Genomic DNA, 17917 nt, shown 5'->3' with positions numbered 1-17917 from the left:
ACAACAAATGCCAGATAGGTCTCCTATTGAGGAACAAACTGAGATATTCAGGCAGCCCTTCACTTAGCTATATTTAGGCATACAAGTTTTGTTTTATTTATTTCACATCAAGCATTCATGAGAATACATATGCTAAAGAAAACAAGCCACAGAATATAGCTGTTACATGAAAAAAATCACTGGCTAAGGGTATCTTTTTGTCATTTATAAATTACTGAATATCAGGAACAGGGAAAAATATGAAATACCAGACAACAAAGCCAACAAAATTATATAAGGTTTCTAACAAGGTAACAATACTCAAGGTAGCATCCGGTTTCTTAAACCAGTCATGCTAATTGGAACAGTGTAATGAGACTCACAGATGAAATTAATATTAGCAAATGCTGCCATAAGCTTACCTTGAGTTTGCTATTATTTAGAGAAATTATATTGTTACTTTATCCTCAAATGGCCTTTTGGGTCTATAATTTTAACTCCATTTTATATATATGAAAATGTTTGCGAGAAACATGAAAGATTTAGTTGAGAAAATAATACTACTAAAGTTTAGATCTGAACTCATGCAGTCTGGCTCCCAAATTCAAATAATTTCAGGTATACTCTGCATACTTGATAAAGTCTACAGTTTCTTCAATTTGGGAGAATATAAGAAGAATATTTTTTATATGCACAGTAAGTTTTCCTCTTGTTTTTAATTTTTGTTAGGAATCAGGGTCTGAGGCATAGAAAGGGATTTTGGAAATGGGCCAAAGAATGAATAACACAGAAACCCAAGGCTATGACTGAGTCAAGACCCAATCACCTGGATCAGAGATCATGAGGCGCTCCTTAGGAAAAGCCCTACTTAGGCCCCTCAGATCCACACCCATTAACATGTGGAATGCCCCAGAACACACACCAGCTTCTCTGCTTCTTCCTAATGCTCACCCTCCTCCTTCTTACAGTGAAGCCATCCTAACTGAGACTCCCAGGCAACGGTTTATAGCTTCCTTAGTCCATTTCCTTTCCCAAAAGGAAAATTCATTTGCATTTGAGCCCAAGAGACACTGGAAAATTAAAGGTGCTTTTAACCTGTTCTAAAGCAAAGAAAGCCACACTGACAGACTTAGTAAGAAATGGTAAAAAACGGCAGTTTAAAATTACAGTCTAAAACACCCAACCTTCTCCCTTAACCAGCTGGTATGCTTATGCGTACATATATGTAGCTGTACTATTTTGATTTCTAAACAAATCTATAGAATTTTAAAAGTTATTTATACTAATTAGGATATCAGAATTTTTTACTCAACAATAGATCAGAACAACCCCTACTTTCCAGTAGGGAGTTCTAGAAGCTAACTGATAGAAACTGTACACGGAAATCACATTTGTCACTTTGCATAAGTAAGAGTCTACCTGTGACATTTTGTTGTTGTTATTGTTTTTGTAGCTGTTCAGTTCTGTTGTATTTATGTTTCTAGAGACTGAACCCAGGGCAGGCCTTACCTGCTAGTCAACCAATCTAGTACTGAGCTGTGGCTCAAGACTTCCTATGGACTCTGATACCAGTTAACTGAGACGGTTTCATGCTTGCTCCTTTATTTCTCTGAAACATGTAAGACACTCAGCATCCCAAGGGCTCCTCACAGTCTCTTTACTTACAGCCCTCATAGATGTCCGTGGGAATATGGACCGCTGCATGCTGGTAGGAGATCTGGCGTCCGAAATTAGCATCTTCAATAAAGACGGGTTTAATTCGCTGGCTGCCTGGCTCGCTCTCATTTTTTTCAGGCTATGTAGGAAAAGAAAGATAATAAACAACTTTATAAAATATGCTAACAGACATTTTCATATTCACTTTCATGTTTGCTCAGTATATATTCTTCAAAAGGTAGAACTACATTTTAAATATAGTGCCATGATGCCATTGCTCATGCAAATTTCCATCCAGGTAATAGCACTTATGTTAAATGCTCATGTAACCCAATTAAAACTAACTTGTTTCCTGATTTCTTCAAGTTGGAAGCATTCTAGAAACATCTGGAGTTTTATCTTAAAATACATGAGATGTAGATTTAAAATACAGAATCACTGTCATAGGACAACCAAATTTAAATTATCCACTTGAAATAAATTTCAGGATTTATGTTACCAAGCCTATAGTGGACAGCTGACAATAATTTGAGAAACAATAGCACACATGAGGATAAAACAGAAATGAAACATCATTATTTTATGCCATTTTCTTGACTTTTACAACTTTTCTATGTGAATTGGTTATGTTTTGAAAAGAAAGTGTATGAAAGAAGAATAGAACCATTACAATTCTAAATATAATTAATTAAATCTAACTTTGGTTTTCTGAAATAGGCATCAGGATCCCATTAATAATGGTGCAAACCAATGATCTAAGAATTAAAATCAAGAGTTAATTTCCTCTGTCATCTGTCCTCTCTGATTGTGCCAGCCATATTGTGTTATCTTATTACCCCCTGGGCAGGAGTCTACCCACCATGCTTCTGTCATGTTTTTACCTTGCATATTAAACATATTTTTCAATTGAAATATAGTTTTATAAGTTTTTCGCTAGCTATTTTTAATACTAAATTTAGACTCATGTTTTCAGTTCCTTTATTGTGTAACATGTTTTATATATTCTAAAGGCAAACTCTTTAAAACAAGACAGGAATAAAAATGACATTTAAATACAGTTCACGGAAAAGTCCCAGCATTCATCAGCACATGACAGTGATATACCTGACAGACAATAGAGAAAATTATCATCAATAACCAGAAAATGCCAGAAAGCGTTGGTAGAATGTTGTAAGAACAAAAACCCAACAGGTTTGCAGAGAGAAGATAGTTTATTATTTTGCTATGTTATTTCATGTTATGTTATTATTTATTATTTTATTGTTTTAATAAATGTATCCCATCAAGTAACACATCAGTATCTTCAAATACTGAAATAAACATACATTGTTATCTGGAACATTAAAAAGACCATTAAGACAGGAATATTAGCAGCACAGATCTTCCTGATCTGAACTCCTCCACAGCACTCCACTGTGTCAGTTTAGTAAGTCATGATCACATGATTTTTGCGTAAGGAACCATTATCCTGTAGAGTGGTATCACCACATATGCACACAAATGGGTCTACTTAGGATTTGAACTGTAAAATTGGTGTTTGGTAAACTGTTTGAAAACAACACATTTTGCCATCCAGTACAAGCCAGGGATATACACATTTCTTAACAAACAGAATTTATGTATTTACAAGTGTCAAACTTAAAGTGAAATATCTGTATGAGAGAATTACTCACCATACAGAGGAACATAGGAAGGGAGATGAGCAAGGAGGAGCCACAAAGAAAAATACTGCTTTGGTTAAGAAATGTAACACATCTGCCTTAATTAGGGAAAGGAAAAAATGTAAATGATACTGGAGTTTGTTTTTTTCTTACTTAGATCATAATATGAGACAACATACTTTATATAAAATCATTCTCCATAGTTTAGCCTTGGATACTATGAACTGAATAAGAGAAGGGGATATTAAGAAAATAATAACTAGTGCTATCATTGCCGTGAAGAAACACTGAACCACTGGATGATATCACAGCACGTCTCACCCATGAGGATGCTAAAACAGGGACCACTTTACTGATTCTAAGGAAGTAGTGAGGTCAGTGGCAGAGTGCCACCAGCACCCATTCAGTGCTGTAGAATACAGACTCTCAGGCTCCATCTCTAAACCAGCCATCATAAATAACACAAGAGCTGTCCAGGATTTTAACAAGTCTAGGAGGATATATAAGTTAAAATATGTTTCTACAAGTTACCAATCAATTAAACTAGGTACAAGTGACTGCTCAGTAGAATACCTCATGAAAAATTAGGATTAGCAATAAGCATATCAAACATAATAACAGATACTTAAATTTTATTAACTTTGATTTATAATATAGTCTTATCATTTCTAAACAATGGATGAATGAAAATGGTAACATTTGTCAAATATGTTTCAGAAGACAACATTCTTTGGAGCTAGTGCAGGCTTTAATCTCTCTCCTGAAATGAGTTGGGAAAATCAATCATACCAATTACACATCTGATAGAGAGCTAGTATTAAGAATATATAAAAATTCAAAAAATTAGATATCAAGAAAACAAATAATCCAATTTAAAATATGGTGCAGATGTAAACAGAGAAATCCCAAACGAGGAAATTTAAGTGGCTGAGAAACATTTAAAGAAATGTTCAAAATCTTTAGCCATCTGAGAATTGCAAATCAAAATTAAGATTTTATTAACCTGCCAGAATGGCTAAGTTAAATAAAACAAATGACAGCTCATGATGATGAGTATATAAAGTAAGGGGAACACACTCATCCATTGCTGGTAGGAAGGCAAACTTGTACAGACAATATGGAAATCAGTGTGGCGGTTCCTCAAGAGGATGGGAATCAATTTACCTCAAGATCCAGCTATTGGGCATATATCACTCTTGGGTATATACCTAAAGGTTGTTTCATCCTATCACAGAGACGTTTGTTCAGTCATGATCATTCATGAATGCTGCTTTATTCATAATAAGCATAAAGTGGGAACAACATGTATCTGTTAATATACTCTATACTGTCTGTTAGTATATTTTATACTGTCTGTTAGTATACTTTATACTGTCTGTTAGTATATGCTATACTGTCTGTTAGTATATGCTATACTGTCTGTTAGTATATGCTATACTGTCTGTTAGTATATGCTATACTGTCTGTTAGTATAGAGTACGGGACTAGGAGGAAGGATCTAGTAAAGAAAATGAAATAAAATAGATAGTTATAGATGGATGATGCTGGATCGGAGTGGGGATGTAACTGGAGGGAAGGGGGATAAGGGAAGGGATACAGGGAAAGACAGCTAAAACTAAGGGCCATTCAAGTGGTAATATGGAAAGCTAATACAGTAGAAGTTTCCTAAAATACATACATATGTGAAAGCAATCAAAATGAAATTATAAAATAATGAGGAAACAGAACCCCAAATGGCTATGTCTTGTCATCAAATGACACTTCCAGTACGAGGATTGGATTATATCTAATTGAGCTATTCAGAGACCCAACAGAAATCCCAAACAACCCAGGCAATTGTCAAGATTGCTCTCTAAACATTGACAGCGAAGGCCCATTGCTGAAGCTGGAGACAATACATATACAACTCACTGAACAAGGAGATATCAAGATGGTGCCTACACAGAACCTTTACCCCTATTTTCCAGGATCTTTGGTATAGGAAGGTACCTGCATGCTACCAAAGGAGAAACATAAACACCAAGCCAGCCACAAGACCTTTATCTAAAATGGTGTACTACCTGTAAGATACGCTAGGGCAGTGGTGGCACAAAGCTTGTGGGAATAACTAACCAATAACAGATTTGACCTAAGATCCACTCCACGAGATAGAATCCATACCTCACTGCTTAGATGACCAAGAACCTGAGACTAACCTATTCCTCATACTGGAGTGCCTTAATACAAGGTCCTACCTCAACTTGATATGCCATGCTTTGCTGACACCCTTGGGAGACCTTCCCCTTTGTGAACAGAAACAGAGGAAGTGTGAATTGGCAGGTGATGGCAGAGTCAGGAGGAGAATGGGAGGTGAAGATCGAAGGGAAACTTTAGTAAGGATGTAAAATAAATGAATAAATTTAATTAATATAATAAAAAATAAAAAGAACCTGAGACTAGATAGCCCAGGGATCTAGGGCAAAATCAAATACTGTTCTAAAATATGTAGTGATAAAATAACTCCCAATGACATTCTGCTATACTCATAGATCAGTGCCTTATTGAGCCTTCATGAGAGAGGTTTCTTCCAGCAGCATAAGGGAACAGATATAGAGACCCATGCTGTAAAATCATCCTTCTGTACAACGAGTATGTGTTCATAAATATGATAGAATGCTCCTTTTATTACATTTAAGATATTGAAATTATTGTCCCTTATAATATTGAAACTCTAGTTTTACTTATATGATGACTGGAAAAAATTTATTTAAAATAGTATCATATATTAGTGATAGAGTGATATAGGAATAGGAATTAATTGACATTCTAAGGGACAGTGCACAGTTCCAGTGTGTGAAATGCCACATATTCTCACCAATACATCTGGATTTTTCAGATCATGTAAGAGATGAAACAGCATTTCTCTTCAGTTTTTTCCCAATGTATCTCATCTGAAATAAACAGACTTCCAAATGTTCAGGTCTGGACAGAGAAACTGAGCAAGTGAATTCTAAAAATATAATCAAATGTACTTTATAAAACACATAAGCAAAATACAAGATGTTCATGTCTTAGACTGCCCTTAGTTCACTTTAAATTATTAAATAATAATTAGGTCGCCGGGCGGTGGTGGCGCACGCCTTTAATCCCAGCACTCAGGAGGCAGAGGCAGGAGGATCTCTGTGAGTTCGAGGCCAGCCTGGTCTCCAAAGCGAGTTCCAGGAAAAGCGCAAAGCTACACAGAGAAACCCTGTCTCGAAAAAAAACCAAAAAAAAAAAAAAAAAAAAAAAAAAAAAAAATTAGGTCACTTAGAATCAGAAGTGCATGTTGATGGCTGGGTAGGTCATTCAATTTCACAAGCAGAGTGTATTTGTATGTTAAATCTGGAAATGGACAATAATTCCATAGCAAAATACCCCTGCATATATACTATATTAAACTAAATATTCCAGCAAGAGATATTTGGAATGAAAGCTTGATTTTAAATGAGTTATTTCTGAATGTTAAACTATACTTAGAGCAAACTATTAAATATTTACCTATTTTATCTAGGCTTTGCTAAAGAGAAGTTTCGTCATTTTACACCAGTGAGACTGGATATGCTCTCACTCACAAGCTTGCATGCAGTCCCACACTGTATTTATCCTAACTGCTCTCTATTATTTTTGGGCTGTGCAAACTGAGAAAATCTAACTGGTATTGAGTAAAAGCAGCTTACTCTGATCATCTGGAAATGTATCCAGTCAATATTTGTATTTCACTGCTGAAGGAGTTAATCAAACGGGTTCATGTGTGAGGAAACACATTCTACAATAACCAGATGCTATACAGCCTCATATACAATTCAAAAAATGAAGGGGATCTATTTTAGAACTTTCACTTTTAAGCATTTCTTTATTTTCTATAGCTGTTTCATAGACTGTAATTACAATACTGCATTGTAATAGTTTATTATAGACAGTCCAGATTTTGGAATTCTTGAATGTTTCAATGATATTCCTAGTCTAAAGTGATATTCTTCTATATAATATGCTTCATAGTCTCAAATTAGTACTTGTGAAAGTAGTATTTACTTTATTTAAAATGAACTGAACATGCAAATATATTGGCATACTGTGACAATATAATGGATTTAAAAATTAGTTTCCTCATCAACCACTACCTCACCATTGGAATTTATGCACCTGAGGCTGATCTCTAGATAAAGATGGTTGTGAGCAATGGATTCTGGGAAGCAGAGCTTCTTTTTTGTAAGCTAAATGGGCAAGTCAGAGTGAAAACTTGAGGCGGCAGCAGGCCACATCCAGTGAAGGAGTGGTCAAAGAGAAAGGTCTGGAAATTCCACCGAGCCAGAGGTATTTCATTCGAGTTGTACAGCCAGGGTGAGCATTAAACAACGACTCTAGCGCAGTGGCCATGAGAACACAGTGGTGTTGTCTCTGAATTGTTCAGCGGTTTTCTCCTCGGAGATGCTAAGACTTATAGACCTATTTACTAGATGAAAAGATGTAGCAGGTAAGCATGTACTGGGGTACACTGAACAAAAACACAGTAAGGATTTAAATAATACTAATAATTGAAATTTTATTTATTTGAATAAGAAGAAAATAAAAATTATATTAATAGTTATATTACCTTCACAAAAATATTTGAATTTATCTATTCATATTGAACATAGCATCATGTTCTTATCTATGAAATAAAAAGATTTATTCTGTTTTTTTTTTTTACACAATTACAATGCTATAACTCTTTAGAATTACATTGTGAAAATCTAAAACATCAACTGTTGAGAAAAAAATTCTTCAACCTGAGAATACTTTGAAAGTAACATGAAAAGTATATGTATGGCTGAAGAGATGGTTCAGTAGTTAGGTGCACATAGTGTGCTTACACAGGACCCAAGTAAGTTCCCATTTGGTGGCTCACACCCACCTGGGACTCCAGCTGCAGGGGATCTGAGGCCCTCTTCTGGCCTATGTCGGAACCTGCACACAGACTCACATAATTAAAATAAATAAAATTTAAAAGGGAAAACTGAGTCTTTAATTCAACTTTCTAAATTACATTCAATAGATGGGTGTGGTGGTACACAGTTAATCTCAGCACTCAGGAGGCAGAGGCAGGTGGACCTCGGAGTTCTAGACCAGCCTGGACTACAGAGTGAATCCAGGACAGGCAGGGATACACAAGAAACCCTGCCTCAAAACAAAGCAACAGCACAAGGGCCACTGTGAAGCTGCCGTGTACTCATCTTCTGCACTTTTTATATTTAAAAGTGGAGAACATGAGGTGAACAAATTTGGAAAATTTAGGGAACTGGAAGGAGCTGAAATTTTATACTAACACAAAGAAAAAATAAATTTTCTTTAAAAATCACTCTAGTGGTTATTAAAGCAAAAAATATACATTTTCTAAAGGGACAAAGGTAAGTATGGACATTAGACAAATAAGTATGAATAAAAGTAGAAAGGTCTACTATGCACTTCAGTCTCAGTTTACATATTAGATTTTAGAGGTAAATTAAATTTTCCATATAAAATGTACTGGTATAAGTGATGACTACATAATAATCATAATCATAACAGAATTCTAGAATATTCTTGATGGGAAAATGCTGCATTTTTTCATCTGCAGGGATGATGAATGCCACTGACTAGCACAGTGTAAGCAGGCTCCCAAGAGGTGAAGCTGATGGAGACGAAGGGCAGGCACATTCACATTTCACATGTTCACAGTCTTAAACTAGCAACACTGTACAGTGTGGTATGCTCACTAAAGTGCACACTTCTACATGTTGAACCTAAGTCTATGACTTATATTGAAGGGAGAAGCAGGTGATTGCGGAGCCACTAAAGGTTCAAGGGTGCACTCCCTTCCTCCGTGGGAGTGGGAACTGCTGACACCTGTGTACATTAGATGTGCATTTAAAGGACGACATTTGACTTCTGAGACATGAAACTAATAATGGCCTCTCTGATAGCTGCAGGCATAGCTCACCACAGTGCACATCCATAGCTTGTGCGAACCTATTGGAGGCTACAGGCTCAAACCGAGCGGCACTCTCAATCGATCAACATCAATATACATTTATAGAACATATTAAAAATGAAACAAGAAATATGTTCATAAACAATCTTAAAAATAACAAAGTGTAGTTTCCAGAGAAACTGTGAAATGGCGAAAAAACAGGTTATTATACTCACTTTTTATCCAGTAAATCCTCAAGTGGCTAATTTACTGTTTGCCTACCTAAATAGTAAGTAGCCATGGACACCACTCACACTGGAGGTAATAATGATCAGACAGTAGAAATACATGCAAAGTGGAATAGGCTTTGGATTATAAGTATTTTGTTTACTGAAAGATTACCCTAAAAATTGTCAACAATAAAATTACCTTTACTTTTGGGCATTGACCCCTGTTCCTTGGGTAGCTGTTGCCTTGCTTGCTGACCTTGACCAGATGTCCTCCCTACGCTAATTTTCTGCTGGTTTCCTTCCTCCTAAACAGCTTACCAGGAGGGAGGCTCCTTGTTTGTGTATCTTTCATTTGGGGTAAACAGCTAGCATACAAGAATGTAAAACAGCTGTAGCAAACTTCTGGCCTCCGGGGTTCTCCCACTGTGCTGTAAGCCTGTATTTAAGGCCTCCTCCCTCCTTTAATAAAGGGCTTTCTATTGAGATGAGTGACCTGCTGTCTTGTTTCTGTTTTAATCCTCAGCCCCTCGCTTGGACATGGTGAACAGGTGGTAGCACAGGGCGCTACACTTCATAGGACATATTAGAATTAAAAAAGGGACAAAAATGGCAGATATTATAATTTTTTTTCTGAGGCAGGGTTTCTATGTGTAGCCCTGGATGTCCTGGATCTCACTTTGTAGACCAGGCTGGACTTGAACTCACAGAGATCCACCTGCCTCTGACTCCTGAGTACTGGGATTAAAGGCATACGCCACCAACACTTGGCAATCTAAAGTGTCTTCAGAGCTTAAAAATATTGTATTACATTTATTTATTATCCAGTTTTTGTGTGTGTGTAGGTAGTATGTGTATGTGTGCTCTGTGTATGTTTGTATGTGTATGTGTGTGCTTATGTGGTGTGTGTGTGTGTGTACATATATATGAACAGTGTATTTGTGTGTGTATGAATGTGTGTATACTTGTATATGTGTGTGTATGTTGTGGGTAGGTGTGTGTATGTGCATGTATATGTGTGGTGTGTGTGTTACCTGTTTGTATAGTGTGTGTGTGTGTGTGTGTGTGTGTGTGCGCGCGCGCGCGATGTGTATGGCACAGTTCATCTGTGGAAGTCAGGACAACTTAGAAGAATCAGTTCCCTTTTTCCACAGTGTTGGACCTGATAATCAATCACAGGTTGACAGGTTGATAAGCGTGGCATTAAGCACCTTACCCAGTGAGCCATCTCCTGGGCACAGTCTTCATAATTTTAACTTAATAAAATCTTGTATTTACAACAACATGGATGGAACTGAAGATCACTATATTAAGTGAAATAAGACAAGTAAAACAGTAATATTCTTACGTTTTGATTGTTACGTGGAATGTGAAAGTACTGATTCTGAAGAACTCCAGAATCGAGAAGTGGCTGCCCAGAACTTGTAAAAGTGTGTGGTTCTGGAAGAAGTTGATTGGTGCGTTCCTTCTACAGTTAGCTCTGGCATGCTCCTACACTATAGAGAGACTAGACTCGAAGATAAAGAGTTGTGTGTTTTTAAAATGGTAGGACAAAAGATACTTAAAGTCTTGATAATGAAGAAAGTTTGATGCAGTAATTTTCAGCCTGGTTAAAATATTACACAGTATACACAGGAATTGAAACAGTAAATGCTATCCATTTAATATGTAAATTTTAATGTTTTGTATATTAGTTAATCAAGTATTCTAAAGGAAACAAAATGTTTATTTCTTGATAAACATGGATCATGCCTGGGTCTCAGTAACTCTACATCAGGCATTAGAAATCACCTGTGGCAAATATTCTCTTCATTCTGTAATTCAATTGAACATAATGGAAAGTCCCTTTTAAGATGTTGTAATTGAAATGGATGTTAAATTTCAGGAAATAAAGTTTGCTTCACTACAGAAAAACAGATGATAAAAATCCTGACGTGCAGCAGCTCCCTCACAGGAACCCTCCCTCACTCCCAAGGCACCACTGCGTCCACAGCCAAGGACTGACCCATGGCACAGCAGCATATGAGATTCAGAGCTGTCACAAGGGCACGACCCTGGATGAGGGCCTTAAAGCTCAGCCATTTCACTTTCTCTAGCTGAAAACATTAAAAAGGCAATAATTTGTTCTATTTAGTATTGCTTTGAACCTCAGGTGATGCATGGCACATAAAGAATATACCACGTATTATTATAATCTACTCTAAACACATTGTAGCCAGTGCAGTGAGATCACTTATTTTTGACCAACAACAACAACTTCTAAGAAAAGGAATAATTATTTCTTACACAGGAGCAACTAACATTTTTTTTTCTACATGTTCTAACTGAGGATTCTGTATTTGCCAAAAAAGGACTTCGTGCTATAAATTACTAGTACAAAAATGTCAGAAATTAAACCCAGAGTCTTATATTTAAAAAAATAATTATAACAGATTCTATTACTGTATGAAGCCTAAATCCTTACCACCTCATTCTAGAATCAGATCTGTTTCTATAAAATTAAATCATGAAACATTAGCCTTCTAAAGAGACTTTATATAAAATGCCACGCTAGAATTAGTTTTAAAGCAGACAAGACTACCCAGAAGAACACAAATGAATATGCAAGGGAGCTCTGCAGAGTAGCTAAATGCCCCAGACAGGTCAACATTTTTAAATGATCAATACAATAAAGTGAAACAAATGAATCAATTCCACTTAATGAGATGTGATAGCTAGATTACGTGCTTATTTCACTTCGCCTGCAGTTAGAGACAGGGCTCAGAATAGGTTAGAGGGTTTGGAAGGCTCCAATTCAGGAAACAGTGCAAGCTGGAGCACAGCTCAGGCCACTGGGTAATCTGTGCACAACAGCTCAGGCCCCTGGGTAATCGGTGCACAACAACTCGGGCCCCTGGGTAATCTGTGCACAACAACTCAGGCCCCTGGGTAATCTGTGCACAACAGCTCAGGCCCCTGGTAATCGGCACAACCTCCCCCTAATCTGTGCACAACAACTCAGCCCCTTAATCTGCACACAGCCAGCCCCTGGTAATCAGTGCACAACAGCTCAGGCCCCTGGGTAATCTGCTTCCACTGATTTTCAGGGAATTTGAAGACTTACTGGGATATCTCTAAAGATCAAATTAGGAGTCTAAGTAAATGTCAGCTTTGCAGAGAACCTGACACTGACACACACACACACACACACACACACACACACACACACACACACACACTCCTTTTGGTGGTAAAATAATTATGTCACCAATCTAAAGTTTATTGTGATATCTTTCAAACTGCTTTAAAACTATGCATATTAATGTTTCTAAATTGTGCAATATAAACCAAAAATGTCCCACACTGGTTACGTCATCTGTGTTGTGTTACTGACACCTTCACTTTACAGAACAAATAACTGAAAAGAAGAGGAAGAAGAGGTCACATGGCTTTGACAGCATCAGTCAGTTAGGAAAGGGCAGGGCAGTGATTGACACCTGGGGAGGGATGCCTGAAAAAGTTTCACCTCACTATCACAGTGTGTACAGCAATTTTTCATGCATATCTTCCTGCTTAAAGAAGCAAATGGAATTACATTTCAAAATTTTAGGAATACAAGTCATATTCTTATTTTCAAAATTTTAAGAAAAACAGAAGGTGAAGCAATTTCAAAGATTCATCAATCTACTCTTTCTAAAAATTTAAGATATTTTCCTAACAAAGGTTATATATGTATTATTTACAGGGAAATAATACTCATTAACATAGCTTCTTTGGTAATAAACCCCAACTACTGCTTATTCTAATGATGTTCAAAAATAGACAGAACTCTGGTTTGAGTGGAGAAATAATAGCAATCCTGAGTACATATTTCATTCACAAAGAATTATGGAAGCTTAACTTATCAATCTGGACTTGAAGTAAAAACTCATGAGCCCTATATGCTTCATAATTACAGTCAAATATACTAACTGTGCTGCTTACTGCCCATGGAACTTTGACACAAAGGAAATTACACCATCTGGCTGGATGCCATCATTCCTGTGGACCAATGAGAGGAAGGGCAGATGGGGGCACATGGGGGCAGATGGGGGCACATGGGGGCAGATGGGGGCAGATGGACTACCTTGAACTTTGGAGCCCATCATGTCAGATGAGCAAAAAGAACAAAAATTTACCTTAAAGATCAATAAGGGGAAAAAAAAAACCATAAAATCTGGTTTTCCTTCTCTTCTCTCGGTTTTGCTTGCCCCAACTGAATAAAACCAACATTTTCTTTGACCTCATGGTTGTGAGTTCTTATTTCCCCTCTACTTGGCCAAAGCAGCATCTCTTTAAAACTAGTGGACCTTCACTCTTGAAATAAGACTATTATTTGACAAACAGGTTCAATAAGCATCACTTCAACAAATACTCTTGAGTATATCTGTAGAAGTGAGGTCTGAAGTGTGTTTCTTAAGACAAGGCATTTTCCATAAAGTCATCAATGAGTTACAAGTTCCCAGAAACCCTGAGAAAGGGAGACCACTTGCTCCCTAGAAAATAAATTTGTTAGGTGAACCTATGTTTTCAAAGAATACATAATGTTTGATTAGAAAAATTATAGCACTCTATGATTAGCTAACCAGAGAAGTAAATATGTCAACATACACTGAAACAATTTAATTACATGTGGTCAGATGGTCCTATTTCTAGTAAGGTTATGCACCTTATACATCTAGGAAAATTATATTTTGTCAAACAATTAAGTTGAGTAGTACTTTCATTTCTGTTTCAAGCCATGACTCTGAACATATTCTACAATCCATGCTGGCCATCAGCGCTATACCTATTTTGGACACTGCTTCCTTAAAGTCTGGCTATCAGTAGGTATTTATTTTATAGCTACCATATAAGTGTAAATATCATTGAAATAGAGGAGCAAAGATGCTATAAAATGTTATTAGGTATCTGCAGACAGAATCCTTGAAGGGTTTACACATGACTCTACACAAACTGGCTCCTTCAGAGAAGTGTGAGAAAGGGTACATTCTAAATCAACAGCTGATCACCTTACATACTTGTTTTGCTTTGAGGGAGGCCATGAATCATCATCATAATGAACATAGCAATGACCTGTACTTGAGCATATTAATCTTCATGACAAGTATGAGTTGGTGACATGCCAGCATGCCACATGTTGAAGAACACAGAAATGAGAGAGTAAATTTAATCATGATTCCAATGAGAAACTAAATTCATGGCTTTTTTCTTTTATGAAAGCTACCCCTACATTTCCAGCTACTCGTCACCTAACACTCTGCAACTCCATATACTCCTTGGTCCATTGTATGCTGGTGTTCTAGGATTTCTCTTCTATTTAAGCCCTTTTTAAAGTGCTTCTTCTACATTGTTCAGATGTGTGAAGCATATTGAAACTAAGATAATAGGACACAGGTAGGGAGATAGTGGCAAGCTGAAGGACACATCATGTGGAAAGGTAGTCAAACTAACTGTTTTTAACACTGCTCAAGCTTATCAAATTAAATATTTTATTGAATCCAGACCTGTCATAGACATGTAGTTTCACACTTGTTAGGAAATTTCAGCCACTTATTTTCAAATTTGATATATAAGCTAAACATAAAACTCTATTCTAAGCCATTCTCCTAAGCAACCAAACTAAACATTTAACTGTCTACTAGGGATCTCCTATTGGATGTCCTTGAGCAAGGTTTTGCTATAAATGTTCTTGACTTTTTAAAACCTTTTGTCTGCAGCATTGTAGGCCACCCACATCCACAACTGTGCAAGATTTCACTGTAGACCTAATTGCTGCCTCCCATTAAATCTGATAATACTCCCTATGCTTTGGCTTAGTCTTTGTTGACATCTTATTTACCCTTCTAATGAAATTTCTCCTCTTTAACCATTTGCAACTGTTTCTCAAGTTCATCGAGTGCATCATACATGAGTAATTCATGTGGCTAAATTTGTTAATTCTTCTGATGATAAATTCTTCATGGCAGTTTTGCTTTATGATTTGGGGTATGCTTTTTATACACATGGATCTTTCTCTGCAGAGACTAACCATGTATTTAATGTTGCTTTCCTTTCTTACTTGAGAAAGATAAAGTAACTCCATCTCAGAGACTACTATCTATGTCTTCATTACTGTGGTATTCCTCCTCAACTGAACTTTTCAGTTTTTCCCATTGACTGTCCTCTAAGTTATTAGATTTTTTTTTTTAATGGAAGACCTGTCTTATTTTAGAAATAGGAAAAAGCTCAGAAGATAGGTTGTATTTTTGTTTCCTTCCAAGTCATCATATTGTAACTAAAGGGAAGAGAATGACAAAATATTTGTAGTTTTTGGTCAAGAGACAGCCACCACCACCAAGATCAAGTACTTTTTATTTAAAATTTAATCCTTCAAAATATAGTAACCACTACAGATCTAGGGTGAGATGTGGGTAGTAACAAATGGGCTCTTTAAAAATGGAATTAAGTGTGGAGAACAGAAAGAGGAAAAAGCTTAGACCAGAAAAAGCTTAGGCCATATATATGTATAATATTATTCTCTTAAGTCTTTTCATAGTTATATAAAATGAGGTTTAAGCTTAGATTCAGTGACTTACTGGAGAAAGAAGAACTTTTCATAGGTGACTATATTGTGCTATATTTTATCAGAACTTCACCAGCAGTTTTAGCCACACAAATCTGCCCTCTTGGAAATAGTGCTCTGAGATGGAACCCAAAGGAATCATTTGTAAAACTTGGTGGTACCTCCAAGAAGAAAGCCATTTCAGTGCCAAAATTTGTCTTCTTATCAGATTCTAGAAAGATTTATGCATGGTCATGACTACCAAACTCAAATATAAATATATATTAGGAATATTTATGTATTCATAATGTGCTGCATGATTAAAAGCCTATTTAAATCTTACTAGCAAAATAGTTAAGATTACTTAAGTAACTTGTACATGTATTTGAGATCAATGTCTAACCAAAGATGAATGACTTAGAGTAAGAAAGGAAATGAATGATAGTGTATGTGGGAAATTGAGAATATAGTCACTATGTTGCTACTCATGGGATCTGAAAAACACATGATCTAACACAGAACTAAGGAAAAAGTTTAAAATAGCAACTAGTGGTTCAGAGTTTACAATTATTCAGTCTTACAATTAAACATTACCTTTTGGCTATTTTTATGACTATTGAAATACACAGAGAACAATTTAAATGTGATAGCAGTTTCTTTCTTTCTTTCTTTCTTTCTTTCTTTCTTTCTTTCTTAAAGGCAATAAGAGATAAGTTTATTCTAGAGCCATTATGAGTGACCACAAACACAGATTATGTTGCCCTAAATTCCATGTTCCAATGTAGAAGCAGTTTCGTAGGGTTTTTATAGATGTATAGAACAAAGAGAGCCGTAAATCAAGCCAACTTTAAAATACACTGGCGGTAACATCACAGAGACTGGTACATCAAGATGGGGGAATGTTGTCTTTATAATTGTTGCCGCCTTTTAAGCCACCGCTTGTTAATCAGCAACTGCAGCTACGCTGCTACCCACAGCAGTTCCTGCAAGGGCCAGCCTGAGGGGATTCTGTTCCCTCAGGCACGGACTCTTTCAAAGCTAACAAAGGAATTTATGGGTTCAGAGGCTAATTCTTTATCTTGATCTAGTTTTAGTGACTGGAACAACCATTCTCTGCCCCATTCTGTATCTGAACGAACACCTTGTGATATTAAAACAACAATAAACAAAACAAAAACCAAACCACCACCAACAGAAAACTCATAGAAGCTGTTAACAGTGAACACTACCTAAGAATATCATCAGATAACATCTTGGGCCTATAGAAAAGTTTCCTCTGTTGTAGAATGTTATTTTAATGTGTGTTACTTTTGTTTTTGCTCTGGAACGTTTGTTTAATGATGTAAAGATGTGTTACATTTGTTTGATTAAATAAAATTCACCTATAGTCAGGAGGCTGAGTCTGTAACTAGCTGACAGAAAGTAATAGGGAGGAGAGAAGGGCTTTTAAGTGTGGGCTGAGAAAAGGACAGTGACTTTTAAGGAGATGTGAGCAAGAAGAGGGTGTAAGTGAATTGCTATTCAGCCTCTCTGAGGAGCAGATTCCACCCCAACCTTTGAATCCTGAGTTCTACAGAGGGACAGAGATTTTGATAGCAATTTCTTAACTTAGCATCCTAATTAGTTCTACTGATGTGAGACAGTGATACATAAGATGACAGTCTGACATCTTAGACAGAGAACAGTATTGGCAAGCCAAATACATACTAAAACAATGTGTGGCCATTATGTGTTGTGAGCATTTTATACATCAAATCACACATATATAATCATGACTGGAGCAGCCCATTAATTCACCTAAGCTGCAAAACATTTTGTGAAAGTGAATAAAATATATCATCTATATAAGTCCAACTTTGTTAGACAAACAATAGTCTATGGG

The 17917-nt window shown here is 36.4% G+C and overlaps 1 protein-coding gene across 4 annotated transcripts in view; it reads right to left on the bottom strand.

The window, feature by feature from the left end:
• The window catches only part of Cacna2d1 (calcium voltage-gated channel auxiliary subunit alpha2delta 1), a 432593-nt gene that overhangs the window by 154360 nt on the left and 260316 nt on the right, over window positions 1-17917 (bottom strand). For all 4 annotated transcript variants that reach the window (XM_037203556.1, XM_028862005.2, XM_028862012.2 and 1 more), the window contains exon 6: window positions 1645-1774. In XM_037203556.1, coding sequence (XP_037059451.1) covers window positions 1645-1774 — 130 coding nt within the window. The remainder of the gene's footprint in view (window positions 1-1644; window positions 1775-17917) is intronic.

This window comes from Peromyscus leucopus, chromosome 3 (assembly GCF_004664715.2).
Source record: "Peromyscus leucopus breed LL Stock chromosome 3, UCI_PerLeu_2.1, whole genome shotgun sequence".
NCBI classification, from domain to species: Eukaryota; Metazoa; Chordata; class Mammalia; order Rodentia; family Cricetidae; genus Peromyscus; species Peromyscus leucopus.
Note: the sequence above shows the minus strand (reverse complement) of the source record. Positions and strands in the feature narration are given on the sequence as shown.